At 30.3% G+C, this 17,719-nt stretch overlaps 1 protein-coding gene across 2 annotated transcripts; it reads right to left on the minus strand.

Moving 5' to 3' along the window:
• Nucleotides 1-12,750: 12,750 nt before the first annotated feature.
• LOC114184049 (PAN domain-containing protein At5g03700) lies at nucleotides 12,751-15,670 on the minus strand. 2 transcript variants are annotated; one of them, XM_028071284.1, is made up of 2 exons: nucleotides 14,865-15,670; nucleotides 12,751-14,034 (listed from the first exon to the last, which is right to left on the minus strand). In XM_028071284.1, exons 1-2 carry the CDS (start codon nucleotides 15,273-15,275, stop codon nucleotides 13,036-13,038), a joined length of 1,410 nt encoding a protein of 469 aa, XP_027927085.1. In that variant the 5' UTR covers nucleotides 15,276-15,670; the 3' UTR covers nucleotides 12,751-13,035. The 2 variants fall into 2 exon arrangements, with proteins under 2 accessions (XP_027927085.1, XP_027927084.1); XM_028071283.1 differs by having other exon boundaries at nucleotides 12,751-14,043.
• Nucleotides 15,671-17,719: the final 2,049 nt, after the last annotated feature.

The following is a 17,719-nucleotide window of genomic DNA, read 5'->3' on the forward strand; positions in this document are numbered from 1 at the left end:
AGCCCCCAGGTCCCTCTTCCATGTGCTCTACCCTTCGCTAGGGCTCTATCAAAAAAAAGTCTTCTAACATTCCATTAATTAGGGTCCAAAATATACGTTCTCATATTTTCTAATTATATAATTATTAAAAAGATGAATAAGTTTTTAACTCTTTAATTTAGGCCTTCGAAACTGGATAATCAGTACAAATTTTGTCGTTCCTAAATGGATAAAGATGGGTAGATAGATTGACGTTGAATTATTTAGTTTTATTATTCAGACTTATTTTTCATCCATACGTGTATTAATTTGGAATGAGGTTTGTGTTCTTTATCTTTAAGACACATAACTCACCTGGGACATGTGTCAAGATCTCACCACACTTCTTCTTCCATGACGATTTCAAAGCTTTATGGAATATTTCTACCATATATAAATATTTCTACCATATTTCTACCCTAAATTGCAAACATATGAAAATCCCATTGGAGTATCTTGGAATGCCAATTGGAGGGAACTCAAGGCTTAAACAATTTTGGCAACCTATGATTGAGAAGGTTAATAGCCGTTTATCTAATTGGAAAGACAAACTTATTAGTATGGCTGATCGGGTATGCTTAATTAAATCTGTCTTATCCGCGTTACAACTATATTAGTTGTCTTTTTATAAAATGCCAACATGTGTGAGCAATAAACTCGTAAATTTCCAAAGAAACTTCCTCTGGGGATGGGGCTCAAAAGATAGGAAAATAGCGTGGGTTAAATGGAAAAACATCTACAAACAAAAGGAGGTAGGGGGACTGGGCTTAAGAGACATCCATAATTTTAATGTTGCACTCCTAGCAAAATGGAAATGGAGGTTAGGCACGGAGGACAATGGCTTATGGAAACAGGTCTTAGAATCTAAATATGGATCATGGAAAAACCTCAATGACCCCATCACGTTAAGGTTTGCGTCAAGGTGGTGGAAAGACATCCACAAGGTATGCGGAAGCACAACGCGAGGACTCTGGTTTGATAATAGCGTTCAGTGGGTGGTAGGAGAAGGGAAAATAGTGAAGTTTTGGGAAGATAAATGGGTAGGGGAAGAAACACTTAAAGCTAGGTTTCCCAGACTATACTTGATATCAGAGTGTAAAGATAGAGTTATTGGGGAGGTCGATCATTGGGAGGATAATATTTGGTTGTGGGACCTAACCTGGAGGAGATCTAGATTCGATTGGGAGACAATTGTGGAGGAACAACTCCTCTCTATTATTAGCAGCCAACGATTCTGCAAGGGCCACCCTGATACATGGAAATGGAAAGGAGTTGAGATGGGGAATTCTCGGTAAAGGCTGCTTACAAAAACGCTGTAGGAAACTGTTGAAGAAGAAGTGATAAAAGAATTCAAAATGCTACGGAACACAAGGGTAATTCCAAAGGCTCAAATGTTAGGTTGGAGGGTACTCTTGGATAAATTACCAACTAAGACCAATCTATTAGTGAGAGGAGTCCAATTACAACATAGCCTTTGTGAATTGTGTCACGCACACGAAGAGAATGCAGAATATTTGTTCTTCTCATGTAAGGTGTCCCAAATGGTGTGGAATATGTGTGATAGATGGTTGGGGGTGAGTACCGTGCATCACGTCAAAGCTAAGGCTAACTTTCAACACTTTCACCTATATGATCTTAATAGTAGACAAAATTTAGTATGGAAAGGGATGTGGCTAGCTATAATTGGGGAAATTTGGAAACATAGAAACGGGGTAATTTTTAATCATAGGAAAGTAGACCCAAGAGAAATTTTTGACCAAGCACAAGTAGCGGCTTGGGTATGAATGAAACATAAGGTTCCAGCAATGATGTTTTCATATAGCGATTGGTACCTATCCCCACATACATGTTTAAAATTTTTGTGATTCGATAATTGTGTGTTCAGTGTGATAGGTAAGCAAACTTGAAGGGGAACCGTAAAGATGAGGTGTACATGTGCAAAGGCAAAAGTAACCAAGATGCAAGATTCAACATGTCATATCTAGCACTTTTGCAATCAATTATCATACACCATAAGACGGATGCCGCATCACTACATCAGGAAGGATTTAGTCTTCATATTTGGGTTAACTGCTTGGATGGAGGTGCACACTAGGGTCATTGCCTTTGTCTATCAACAACACTTATACGTACAGAGGCCTTATATATTGATGTATATAAACTGATGGCGTGCGGTTCGGCCAACTGGGTTGTTTCTCTTCGCCTATTCCATAATATCTGCCACCACGAACAAATTTAAGGTAGAGAAACATGTACATCTACAAGTTTAGGAGACATACACATTGATATTACTCCATGCTGCTGAATCTCCAAAGTTATTTCACGTGGGTTTGGTTTTGGAACAATTTTTTGTTTGGTGGAGCTATGATGCCAACCTAGTGCATCAATGTGTGCAAAATGTTTTGTTAAAGGATTAGAGCACCCCTCAAGTGTTCTCTTTAATTTAATTTTATTTTTTACTGATAAAAAAAAAATAAAGAAGAAACTTAGAGAACTACGGTAAACTCTATATAACTTTGTGTATAGTTTGGCATAAGAGTATGTTATTACCTATGATCAGATTTTGGGATTACCAATAAACTCAACTATGACTTCTGTGCACAAAGACACATACATTGTTTATGAAAGAAAATTTTGTCTTTGCATTGTAGAGTAATAATTATTTACATTTCCGTTTCGTAATTCCAAAAAACATCTAAAATATAATTGACACCAATGTACTAATGATAATTAATCGTTGGAGTTGCATGGAAAATCCACTCATTCACCTCCAATACTATTGGCATATTTATTAAAATTAATATCAATTAAGTTGATATTAATTTTATTTATTTTAATTTATTTTATTAAACATATAAATCTCTCAATCCAGATTCTGATTTCTTTGTTGAATTTTCTTGTATTGTATTCTCTTAAGGATTAAAAACACATTATTTTAATATTTTAAATCTAGTTTTAATATATTTTAAAATTTTAAAATTAATGACCATCAATGTATTTTGAAGATACAACAAAGAAAAAATTAATATAGAATCCAAACTCTGATCCATATATAGAAATATCTAATTGTTTACAAAGAATTACAATTATACCCAATTTGTCTTTAAAATCTTCTTTACCAAAGAGTTCCTATAGTGAACAAGGAAGTCTTCCTAAGGTTTTTCGTACATGTGCAAAATCGAATTCAGATTTACAAAATGTGCATTCTGATTTCTATTGTCAAAGAATAGATTGTTCCATCCAATTATTTTTAATATTTATTAGTTAATACTAGTCTTATTTATTTTAATAGTTGATTGTAACATAAATATTTATTTATTAAAATAAAAAATTTACATTTTCTTAACTTTTTTTTAAATTAACTTTTTGTATCACGTTAGAATTAGTTTAACCAACTTTATTAGTATTCAGTATTAAACTGACTTTTTAATGTTGACTTTGTTTATTAAAAAATTAAAAATAATATTTTGCATCATATTAGACTCAAATTAAATAACTCTAGTAATGCTGAAATTTGATCAATTCTAATATTTAGAATTTTTTTTCTTATAAGTAATGAAGTCACTTGCATGTTGTGTAATAATGCCCAATAAAAGAGAAAGAGAAAATATAATAAAAGAATAATATAATAATATAATAAAATAACATTATAATTTGTTTTTTAAAGAGGGAGATAAGGATAGAAAGGTGGAAAGACTTGTGCTTCATGTGTTCATCTTCTTTCAACTTAGACTCTCACCACCGAAATAGAAGTTCATCCTTCACTTAAGTACTCTTGAAAATGTATAACCTAATCTTCTTCTGACTGGTATAACTTTTGTCATAAATTTAACTTCTCTGATCACTAACTCTTCTTCAATTTTATAAAAAAGTCATTTATTTATATGTAACACAGAAAATTGAAACACGTCCAAAAATACTAATTTCACTGTAGTATTTTTTTAATAGTTAAAAAAATGAACCATAGTGAGAACCAAGGTTCAATTTTGATAAACATTGTATACAAAAAAAAGAGACATTCATGCAAAGTCATGATTGAGTTCCCCAAAAAGTCACTGTCACAAATAAAATTGCAAACTTTAGTAAACAAACCTTAACGATGAAACCAATAGGACAAAGTATTTCCCATCATATGCCCATCACTAAAGAAGAAGATTTGTCAAAAAGAACCACCAAACCACCACTATTTTGTCACCAGAGATAAAACCCTACGTTGAAAGAGTGTTTTAGCGTCTTTTTTGCATTGAAAATGATGAGAGAACCTATGGATATGAATATAAGAACAAATTTACGTCGGACCACTTAAGGGCCAACGTAAACGAGATAATTTACGTGGAGTTGTTTAATGTTCAACGCAAATTATGTAGTTTATGTCGACTCTTATAACTAATTCAACGTAAAACTGTTTTACTTATTTATAAAAATGTAATCATTCATTTTTTATGACTATTGTTTTTACTTTAGATGTAAATAAGGTGACATTAAAGGAAATTTTTGTGTTAGTATCCTTTTATGCTTTACAATCTTGACATTTTCTTGAGGATCTTGGGATTTACATACCCTTTTTACATATCCCAATTGATTGTATTTGTGGCATTTTACATTTGGCTTCCACCAACACTTGTTGGATTGATGATTATTTTTCTTTCAATAGCAATAAGATGTACAAACCTATGTGTTATTATAGTTGCTCCTTTTGTTGTTCTTGACTACAAGAGTATTCTCTTCAGTATGAAGTAAAACAGCCTAAACTACATGATCTTCTCTCATTAATCTTCAATACTTTTGTGCTTGCAAGGTATGTATTACTTTTGTCAAAGTAATTGTAGACAAATCTTTTTGTATTTTCTAACGAAACAATAGATGTTTAATATTTCTCTGGCACCGTTTCCAGAATTTTCTCAACGAGTCTAGAATCTGGAATATTTTTTTCCAACGATTTTATCTTGTTATCAATAACAATTTCTTTTAGTATTCCTTAATTACCATGAATATAAATCAACATACTTTGTATGTTGTTTCTCATTTAGGCCACCCATTACATTATTACTAGAATAACAAAAAAATAGTCTAAACAAATATGTAAAACTGTTCACAACTTGTTATATTCCCATTTAGATCCAATCAACCCAATGTATTACTTTTTATGTACATCGATTATTTGTTCATATTGCCAGAAATTTATGATAACATACTTGTACCTATTATATTTATACTTGAGAACGTTTACACTCATATATTCTGGATTAATAATTTCTTAACAAGAGTCGTAAAAATCGTTGAGAACTAAAACAAATCAAATATATAACGAGAGTAGAACATCACAAGAAAGAGGTTTGAAGTGTAAAAATTTTGTGCAAAAAATTCAAATTTTCGAGACCATGTTCGGTTAGATGGTATTGATGAAACCTTATCAAACATAAATACTAAATGGACATAGCACTTGACAATAGACAATGAAGTAGCACATTATGTAGGAAGATAGTTTGTAATCTGTTATGAAGAATTATAAATATTATTGTCAAGATCAAAATATATATAGGAAAAGAGTATTCAGATTGCAAACGTAAGGTATTATTTTATAGGATAATCTGTTTAAGAAACCATGTACATAATTTTATATATAATTTTATATATAGGTTGAAACACTCCAAATATTCTCATATAAATATATCTTTATACTTTGCTGATAAAAAAATTCTTAAATGTTTTAGAATTGTATTGATTTTACATTTTCCTTGTGTTTAGGTTGATTAGTTCATCATTGTTCTACTAAATTTCTATTTAATAAAAATAGAATCCCAGATCTTGGATATATACACCATATCCGAGGTACGGGAAGATTGCTTTTGGAATTTTCTTTTTGATCCATGTCTTTAACTATGCTAACCCAAAAAAGTTTCCTCTCCTTTCCAAATGCATCAGTAGTTAACGTAAATAATTAAATAGTTTACAATTGGAACTTTATTTCGTGACTACCCTTTCCTCCCTTTCTATTTATTCATTTTTACAACAGGAAAAAAATTATTGTATATACGATCATTGCAGCCTTTTCTTTAAGTGTAAAATCTACTCGCAAGGAATTAGAGTACAGAAAAGAAATTATAAAGTGAATCTGCATTTTGTTTTTGCTATGACAACTGTGACAGAAGTATAATAGAGTTGAAGAGGCAGCTGAGAGAGATTGAGAAGCCTGAAGAGACAATATCATTGTACATGTGTGTGCATGCCGATGAAAGAGACTTTCCAAACACCTAGCTTATATTAAAACAAAGTCTTAAGTGCTAATTGGAAGTCACAGGGTCTACTCTACAGTTATATGTCACACAACTACATATATATGTGTCCATACATATATAGCAATAATATTTGAAAAAATATAGTTACATCATATTTTATGTTCACCTTTCTTTTTATTATACAAATGTCTTTTTCCATTCACACACACAATGGTTTCCCTGTTATGTGTTGGGTTATGTTTCCTATTGAGAGTTATAGTTATTGAGAGATTGTGGTTATATATATGATAGTGTTATTTGAATCTTTATTCTTATATAGTGTTTAATTTTGTCTATTCTATCTAATGTGAAACTTTTGACTTACACTTTGACTATTCACAACACTATGATGGTTTTGGTTCTCTTGTGCATGTAAGACCAACACCATTACCCAAGAATTCTAATGGAATAACTCTTACACCATGTTTTCTTGGATCAATGTATTTTCATTGTTTATATATAACTTGCAAACACTTCTCAGCAAATTCAGGAGAAATGAAAACAAAACAAAATACTAATACAAAACACTAGCTATACAATTTTTTAAAACAAAATACTAATTCATTAATGTCTGCCCATTCATATTTTGACTCTATATATGCATTTGTTCAGTTTTCTTACATTTACGTTAAAAATTTGTCCAAATATTACAAAAATGAACAAGTCAATAAAATATTATTGGTCATGGTGTGGACTTACGACAATTTCAAAAACAAAGCTGTAAGAATTTCAAACAATTTTTTCATCATGAAATTCTGAAAAATTGAAGTCGTGACGACTTCGGTATTAATATTTTGTACTGAAATCATCATAACTTTTGATAACTTCAATCTCTCAAAAATTCATAAAGAAGTTATGTGAAGTGCTCGCAATTTTGCTTTAGAAATCGTCATGAGTTCACATGACTTACTTCAAAACCATTAATATTTTTTACTTGGTCATTTCCATAATATTTGGACAAATTTGTCTCATATATGTAAAAAGAAAACCATTTGTTCATTTAAAGAAAAGTAGAAAACTGCAATTTCAGCTGCTATTTAGTTAGCATCTAACTTTTTTTTTCTTAGTAAAAGTCAGCCCTACACTAGTGACCTCTGAACTTTGATAACTTGAATGATTAATAATATATGTTCACTTATTTTAGATGAATGTTTTGTCTGAGAAAGACAATGCTATAGTGTGTTTTAGGTGAATCAAATCTGTGTTGAGGTGGATGAAGCTGATATATCTAAATCGCATAATTGACTATAACAGAGAAACATGGACCGAAGTGCTTCAATATATATAGTTTGATGGTTTGATTTGATGAAGTTTTATTTCATATATAATGTTTCAAAGATCATAAGAATTTGTGTTTAACTTAGGATCTGCGAATGGTGGTTGACATCGAGAAGCGAGTTAATTAGCTAGATACCAAAATAGGAAATACCACCGCTTTATGAAAATGTGATGTGAGAGTTGTAAGTGACGTTGAGGTTCACGGGCTAGGTTGTAGTTACGTAACACAACAACTTATTCTATACACTTATTTGGGTTGTCGAAAATTCCATGATCACATCGTACAAAACCTATTTTGTCTCTTTTTCTCACATGTTCAATCCAGCCAGCAATACCTACACATAGAAACAACCAAAGTGCATCAAAGGAAAGACAATAGGATCATTTGTACAAAGACATCAACTTTTTTTTTATCATTTGGATTGCACAGGACACCCATAATAATGAGTGGTAAAAGCACCTTGAAACTTTAAACCATCTTTTATTTTTGGAATCAAAGAAAGGTAAATTAAAAAGATAAGAGAAAGCAACCCTTCAAGGCATTGGTTCAAGAACGACAATGATGTTCAATCAGTAGTGCAACCTCCTTAAAAATTGGCAACCTCTTATAGCTTCAAAAGCTTTTTGTGTGTGTGTGTGTTTTTTTTTCCTGATAGAAACAAGAATGATGAGTAAGCAGATTATAATGGCTTTGAAAAATAATGAAGTCGTCCTATCGAAGTGCATTTCCCCATGAAAGTTGGAGATCAACTATTCTTTGACCATCTATAGTTTATTCAGGAAGGGATTTTCTCATGTTGTGAATCTTAAACTATATAATTAACAAACCTTGATATCAGATATCTCACATCAAATTTTATATAAGTAGAGAAGAGAATTTTTTTATAAAGTAGCACCGTTTTTAATAAAAAATTTCTATAGGTAGCGTATTATTTATCCAAATAGTATTGTTTATGGTTAATGATTTAAAATTTATAACATTTTAAATTGTTTAATAGTGATACAATTATTTGATGATAAAAATTTAAAATTTAAGTTATAATTTAAATTTTTTATTCAAATTGTAAATTTGAATTTATTTGTTTCCAAATAATTTCAATTTTAAAATGAATGTTAAATATCATTTATTAAAATGATAATAAAATTCAGAAACTTAAATTAAAAAATAAAATTTATAAAAATGATATTTAACTAATATTATTTAATAATTTATATAAAATTTATAAAAAATACAATTTTCATAATTTTAATTTTAAAATGATATGCCAAAAAGAACGTTTTTTTTTTTTGTATGTGTGAAGTAAAATAGAAGAAGAGAAAATGTTTTGTTGGAATTTATTGTTAAGTGACGTGGATAGCAGCATGTGAAATGAAGAATGAGTAATTGCTACAGTAGCGTTTACTCTGGAACATGTTTTAGATTTGGCATTGACATTCAGTTGGAATCACATGTCTATTTAATTTGGATGCAATCAAACAAACAAGTTTCATCAGGATCTTCAGTTTTACTGTTTAGTTTGCATCATACATTATTTGTTTGATGAATTTAAAAGGTTTGCTAATGTAACCTCACACTAATTTGCGAATTTGTTCTTCACAAACATTCACATCTAGATGATTGTCAAAGGATAAAAAAAAAGAAAGGATTTGTTCTGATTCCGATCCAAATTCGCCTGACGGTCATCATTAAAAATGGTCATCATGTTTTCGAGATATTATTTATTTTGAAATGTTTAAATTCTCTTACGGTTTTGTTATTAAAAGACGCCTTGAGAAGTAGAGAAAGATAAAAATATTTAAATTTTACTTAACCTCGACTCCTAACTAATATAAGACTTATTAGGTAAACCAGAACAAATTTATTTACATAGATAACAAGAAGATAAATAAATTTGAAATTTTAAAACATAACCAATTATATGTTTAAACATATATATCATAATCGATTACACATTTCATATAATTAATTATATAAAACATATTATGGTTAATATAATTGATTATAGCTCATATACTACAAAAACATAGTTCTAAAAATTCTAAAAATATTTCATGAGCTTACTTGTAGTTGTTGAGGTTTACAGAAATATTGCAACCGTGACTTCTTAATTTAGTATCATCTTTCTTTTTCCACTTATAGCTTTCTGCAATACAACACCACCCATCAAACAACCACGAGCACAACTATGCATGATAAAGTGATTTTGGTTTGTTACATGTTAAAAAAGTGATTTTTGATCTCATTTTCCCTGGAACTAACACATATTAGTATCACTAAAATGCATTTTAATTAAATTGGCGTAATTGACAGCAAAAATTATGGTCCACACAACTGTAGCTGGCAGTGTTGTAACTGTAGGGTGGGACCATCAAACATTCATAACATGCCATGAATAGATCACAACGTGACTTGTCAAACACTGTCTTCTACTACACCCCTGTTCAAATCTTTATCTTCTGCAACTAGCTTCTGATAACTCCACTGTCACTGCTTCAAATTTTATTTATTTTTCTCTCTCTATTTTCTCCTCCTTCTGTTTAAGGCACTGTCTGAGAAGAACCATGATGATAATTGCCATATATTACTATTTCTGTAATATGAATGTCATAATTGAGTCTGCTTTCTATAACTCCCATCACTGTAGACAGGGATTACTATGAGAGTACACAGTACCACCTTATGTTTTGACTTTTTTTAATTAACATTTTTTCACTAACATAGACTTCAAAATTAAATCTTTCATCTGTATTTGTCGGAAGTCGCAGTATATAAATGTAGCTTTGTAAGCTCGAGTTTAAATTAATGTCTACTTTTAATATAGTATCACATTCGTGGTTACAATAATTTTACAATAATTTTAGTGAAATTTATTATTTTATTCGTCGGACTAGTAATAGTAGATTATCCATTAATTTTCAGTTTTATACATGAAATATATGTCTCAACGTAAAGGAATATGTTAGAATTCTCACGTCGACTAAAAATAAAACCAATTAATTTGTAATATACATATGTAATAAACCTTATTTTATAAGCTAGTTTTGTAAGGTTGAGTTAACCTTCAAATTTATTTTTACTGGTATTATGTAACATGATCTAACAAAATACATATTTAACATGAATAGGAGAATAGACTGGTTCTTCTAGGTGGCAACTGCACCATTAACTTTTCTTTGAACCACCAACCAGAGATCTTACGATTGTATCATCAGTATGGGTGAAGCTAATAATTTAGTTGAGGCATAAATAAGATGTTATTCATATGTAGCAAAAGGTTGGTGAAGTAGTTTTTGTGTTAGATGGGAAACGTAAATACATACTCATTACTTTTTTCTTTGGTTGATTACTTGGTTCTTAAGATTTTCTTAACTTGTTAGTATAGTAATATAGTTTACCAAAGAAGAGTTCACATTGAGAGCCTTTTTTGGCTATTGATTCACCTAATGTATGTAAACTTTGAATAGCTGTTAATGTGGCTCTGTTGCTTTTAATCATCTCTTCATTATCTCATCAAATTTATGATGCTTTACCATTTTAAGGCTACCTTGGGACACTATCTTACTATGAGGCCATAACTTGTATTCAGCAAATATTTTCCCCTACGATATAATTTTATTTATGATGCTGTTTTTGTGCTTTATAACCTCGGAAAAGAGATAATACCAATGCAATCTCTTTCTTATGAGCATTACAAATTAATATTCGATTACAACTATCATTGTGGTTGCAAAAACTGTAAATATTTCGATTACTAATTCACACACATAATACTCCCATAATATATATATATATATATATATATATATATATATATATATATATATATATTGTAATACTTAACGCTTATTCCTCTGAATATAATCTTTGGCATTAACCCTAATTGATCCAGCATTGGCTAGGTGGCCCACTATCCGGATTATTGCAGAGCAATTATAAGATTATTTCTTTCTCCACCCATTGGTTTCTTTATGCACCCCTATTGAATGTTTGAAAAATCTAAACTGTTTATAGTCCAGAATTTTGGATTACGAAATTTGGAAACGTGTTATGAATTATAAAATCAAAAATATAATTTTGGATCTGACAGATCGTTCAATCTATGAATTTATTCTAAATTATATAATCTAGAAATATATTATATTCTAAAATTATTTATTTTGAATTATTGAATTTAAAAATATATTTCAGATATTTTAAATTATATAATTAGAATAATATTTTAAATTGTATAATGTCAAATATGTTTCCAAATTTCCATAATCCAAATACATGTTTTGGATCAAAAAAAAGAATCCAAAAACAAGTTTTGGATTGTACAATTAGAACTATGTTTTCGAATCACATAATTTAGAATACATTTTTAAATTAAAAAATATATTTTGAATTATACAATCTATAATACAGGTACAGGTTATATAATACAAAATATATTTTAAGTTTTAAATTATATATTCCAAAATAAATTTCTAAATTATGCAATTTAAAATATTTTTTATCATAAACAATGTGCACTTTTCCTACACAGGTGAAGGAAGAAAGTATGGGCATTCTAAAATAAATCACGCAATTATAAAAAGATTAAGTGGTGGATTGGCATTGTATTTTGAGGATATGATCATAAATTTTCAACTTTACCATAAAGTAACATCACTGAATATATCGGTCTTTGGACTACAAAGTAAACATAAAGTACCACGTCTTAACATACAGAGGAAAGATTTCCCATTTTTTCAATTTTATTCAAAATTCTATAAATATAACTTATAAGAATGCAATTACAATATCTCAATATCAGAGTTGGTTTTCTCATAAGAAAAGTTAATTGTTGGGTGTCATATGCATTCGGTCTGGTACGAATCCAAATTTTTTACTGATTTTTTTTTCAGAAATTAAAAATACATTATACTGGTATTTTAAATATTTCTTTAATATATTTTAAAATATTAAAATTAGTGATAATATATTATGAAAGTACAATAAAAAACAATACATAAAAAATCACTAGAGAATCCAAATTCGTTCGGTATATAGAAAAACAGAGCATTAACCATTATTGTCCCGTTTTAGCTATGGTGTTTCCTTTCTAGACATTTCTAATCTAATAGCCCTTTCTCAGTTGAATGTACAGAACCATAGAGTAAGCATTGCAGTGATATTAGTAGATAGAGTTTGCAATGCTTTCAATGCACCATACAGGTATGCTCACATAGTCAGAGATATTAAACACTAGTTTTGGACTACAGAAATTGAGGTTCCAAAAGTTCACAAATATGCAACATTTTGTCCTCCTCATAAAAAAAAGTCCAATTTACTTGGATAATCTGTCATGTCATTCTCCTGAAATCAACCAAAATTGTGTTTACATGTTTCAATGAATGATGTTTCTCTACTTGTGTTTTGTTTTTGTTTTTTTCACAAATGAACTGAGAAATAAAACCTGGGCCATGCTTTGCTCAAAAGCTACCTAGTACTGGTCTGAGAATGCAAGCTATGACTTCTCCTTCTAACCAACCAGTAACCAAACCCTCCAACAAGAAGTAGAATAATGAATACATCAACCCCTCCAGCCACAACCAGCACCCATCTTTTCACGTTATGCCTCTCATGATTTCTACCAGTTCCCTTTGGGACCTTAACCATGTAACTAAAACCAGTGCCTTTATCTACCTGTTTCAGACCCAGCACTAGTTTGTAAAGATAACATTCTTCTGTATCTGTGCTTGTGCTTGCTTTTCCAAAATATAAAGCAGCAGCACATTTACAGTCCTGTAAACACAAATCTGCACATTCTTTTTTGCTAACATTCACCATTTTAGTTACATTTTTAAGCACACTACTTATGTTATCAAGTTCTAGCATTTCTGCCTCCTTGTCATTGCAAAACCCTCCTGAAATTTGGCCACTGCAATCAGCACCACCCTTGTTTTCATTTGTCAAAAGCTGAATACAATAACAGGAGTTGGAGAATGTACATACCCCATAAGGTCTGCAAGAAATTGGAAGATCACATGTGCTGTTAAGTGCTTGAAAAGATGCCTCAAACTTACCTTTCTCAGGTGAATAGTAATAGAGGCCAAAGTTTCCTGTGTCATTGTTCAGTGCTAGAAATCTTAGTGGTTGAACCCCTTTTGATTGAATCTGTGCTATTTTCTTGTACTTGACATCAAACAACACCAACCCTTTTGAACTCAGCTTAACATATGTAATACTTCTATTCATGGATGGCTGAAAACCCCAGTAAGAATACCTCAACTTACCATAGTTCAAATACATAGCAACCTTCTTCTCCTCAATTTCAAAAGAGTAGTAGAACAAACTTGAGTTGCTTTGGGGAGATGTTAATCGAGTTGCTATATCAAGTTGCTGACCCCAGAGCATAACATCCGTTGGAAAATTGAAACTTTGCCACTTTATGTTGTTCACTGCATCTACAAGCACTAGATTGCCTGATCTCAGTATCTGCAATCTCTGCCAAGAATTTATTCAGTGCAACAAATCATGCGTTAGACTTCATGTAATTCAGCTTAATGATGCATGCACTAACAGTGTAAAGGACATTTACAATTTCATTCCATCACATGACATTGTCTATGATGAATTTATTGACTGTCACAGTAAATGTCCTTAGACTTGATGATACCAGCAATTAGCTCTGATTTGTGGATTACAGTACACTTATGCCACTCATTGATTAATTTATTTGGGTTGTGAGAATTATTTGAATTGATAATCTATCTAAATAGCATGTTCCAGTCGCTAAATCTATGCCTTCTTACATAGAGAAAGAACAATGTAGCACAGGACATGACACAAACACATAGTAACACGTGTATGGTCTCCAAAATGTAGGACACGATCAATGTATCATATCATTATCTATTTACATATTCAAAATCATCTTTAAACATATTATTCAAATTTAATAATTTAAACACATTATCCACTAATTAAGAAATGAATCTAATCTATATATTTCATATCCAAAAAGCGGAAAATAATATCATATAGAATTTGTTTCTTCTTTTATATAGTTATAATAAAAGTTTATATAACAAGTTTACATGTTTTTTAAGAAATTATCCTATTTGTAATTATTAACATTGTGTTAATTCATGTCAAAAGCTTATAAGTGAGAAAAAAAATATCTTTCAAATCTAACATCTAACAATTTGATAAGTGTATCCTAGGAACTAACCATTCACGAGGTGTATCCAAGCTTCATTGATAAAAAAAAAAACTAAGATTGAACTGGCAGCATTGCCTTGGTATGTAAAGTGTAACAGTTATACCTTGACCCCTTGTCCAGAAGTCCCAGTCTTCCATCCCACTCTGTCTTTTGGACCTTTCAACCTTAAATCTCCATCCATGGTGAGCTCTAGCAAGCATTTCTCAGTGATGTAAAACCTGGAGTAATGGCCAGAATCCCAAACTTTCACATTCCCAAGGAAAACTTCCAATGAGCATGAGTATTTCCCATTGATGGCCTCAATGCTCAATGCCACTCTGAAATTTGGTGCTGTCTGATTGGTCTCCACCAGAAAAGCCCTCCCTTTGAAGTCCATTTCATACTCCGCCGGAACTGCCACCATGAGCTGGTAGCCAACACCAACACCGGACTCAGAAAAGGCATAATTGAAGAAGAAAACAGGGAGGAGGAGGAGAAGGAAAGGGAAAAGCTTCATGAGTGAAGAAAACAGCATCAAGTTTTCCTTTTTCACTTTTGGGAATAGTTTTTGATTGTTTTGGGAGTTGGGTTTGGAGTGTGGTGGTGTGTTGAGGCCAGAATTGATGAGAGGGAGTGAAGGAAAAGGTAAACATGATTACTGAAACTCTGCAAGACCCACCTCATACCCCCCACTTCCAAAAAGGATTTCACCTTTCATATTGCTCCTTGCCTTAAACAATTACTACTAATGAATCCACCATGTGGTGGGGTTGCTCATCACAAAAATTGGGGAATTTTTGATTTTCTATTCTCTTCCACAAAAACTGTTCTTCAGCTTTATGAACTTAGAAAACCATAAAGCAACGCACCACTTTGATGGCTGAACACTGACTTTCCCATGTGAGAGTTTTCTTCACTTCTGAGTAAATAACGGTATTCCTCAACGTTTTTCTTTTGATTACAATTTATAAATTCATATTTGAACAAGGGAAAAATCATTACTTTGAGAATAAAAATACGTTTAGGTTTTAACCATGATAAAAATCGTTACTTTCTAACATATAAAACAATGAGCATTGATGAATCTGATGCCGAATTATGCAAAACGGACTAATATTTAATAATTATGGAGTTAATATTAATTTATTACCTCTGCCTAACTTTCTTTAGCTTGCCACCTAATTATTGTTGTCATGTCTTTAAAAAAAGCTTCTTTCTATACCAGTTTTAATGTAACCGGTAAAGTTTTCTACAAGTATGATAACATAGAGTGATGCTATGTATCATAGAAATGGTAAATATAGTTATAAAATTGACTGATCTTAGCTAGCATTTACTAAAATTAAAAAGAAATTAATGAATTAATTAAAATCATAATAAATTGCGAATACCACATTTAATTGATTTTTTTTTCAAAGGAGTTTACTATTGGACACTAATGAATAATGTCCTTATTTTCTTATACTTTAATATTGTTGGATGATAAAAGTTTTTAAAAAAGGGTTAAAAAGTTTAGGTGAATAATTATGGCATAGAAATAAAATTTGTTAGCATTGATATGGGGTTGAGTTTTTGTTTAGAAAATAAAGTGAGTGGGTTATGTTATGTTGAATTGACTTTGAGCATGCGTGAGAAGGATATTGATGTGGGACCCGACCCGTTTATTTCTGTTGGTTCAATTGAGTGGCACTGTTACATGTTTCCGAAGTGCGCGTGGAAAGTGTCATGTGAGGTTTTGATTGGTCTTATGAATTTGGTTCTGTCCTCAGCACTTGACACGTGGATGAAACCCCTTTGAGCCACGTGTACCACTTCTGCTTCTGCTGACACTGCTCTTACGGTTGGATGACATGTTGGCTTCCAACTTCCAAAATCCTCTGTTATCCTCTTTTATGTTTGTTCTATGAAAGAGCTTTGTACAAGGTTGCTTTGAAAATTGTTTCCAACATTTATGGTATTTTTTTTTCAATAAATCAAAATTAATTATATTTATTAAAAATATTTAATAGATACAATTTCTTACTAACCTTAGTTTAAATGTAAGAGACGGAAGAGATATCATGTATTAAACTTTATTAAAAGTAAAACATGTATGTTTCAGGTAATCTATAACAATAAATGAAGACATTATGATTTATAAAAGATATTCATTTGCATGCTGTAAATTTTGTTTTACTTTTAATTATTTAAAATTATACATAATAAAAAAAATTAAATATGTTTTTTTCTCTTAATTTTTAGTAAAATTTGAAATTATTTCTTTTTCAAAACTTTACAATTCATATATAATTATGATATATTTAAAACATTAAATAAACTTAATAAAAATATAATTAAAAAAATTAAATTCATACATTTATATTGACAAAGAATTAATTAATCTGAAAAAAAATTCTAAATTTTACTAAAAATTAAAAATTAAAGGATAAAAACATATTTAATTCTAATAAAAATAAGTATTCATCAACTAAAAAAAGGAATGGACATACTTAACAACTTACAATGATTATCTCTTTAGGTAATTAGTTGTTTTTTATATATTTTACATAATTACTATTATTATTTTCTTTTAAAATATTGAAGCAGTAATTACCTCATTTTCACCTGTATAAATAATAAGAATAGAGGATTGTGGAAAACACTTTTTAGGAAAATAAATTTTGTAAATTTATATTCCTGCTGTGTGTAGTTCCCACTAAGCACCGGTTGTTTAGGTAAGCACCAGTACTTGTGGTTTTGTTTTTTTTTTTTTATTAAAAGTGATATTTATAATATAAAATAAACTTCAATATATTAAATTTAACGTTATACAATACACTTACCGTTAAATGAGAAAAAAAAAACAATAATCATTATATAGTAATTATGAATGCTATATATCTTAACGTTGAAAACTTTATCTTTCAATTTTCAAATTTTTAACATGTTTTTATATTTCAATACTTATATAAAATACTTCAAAAGCATTTTGGAACGAGT

The sequence above is a fragment of the Vigna unguiculata genome, chromosome 5 (genome assembly GCF_004118075.2).
Source record: "Vigna unguiculata cultivar IT97K-499-35 chromosome 5, ASM411807v1, whole genome shotgun sequence".
Lineage (NCBI taxonomy): Eukaryota > Viridiplantae > Streptophyta > Magnoliopsida > Fabales > Fabaceae > Vigna > Vigna unguiculata.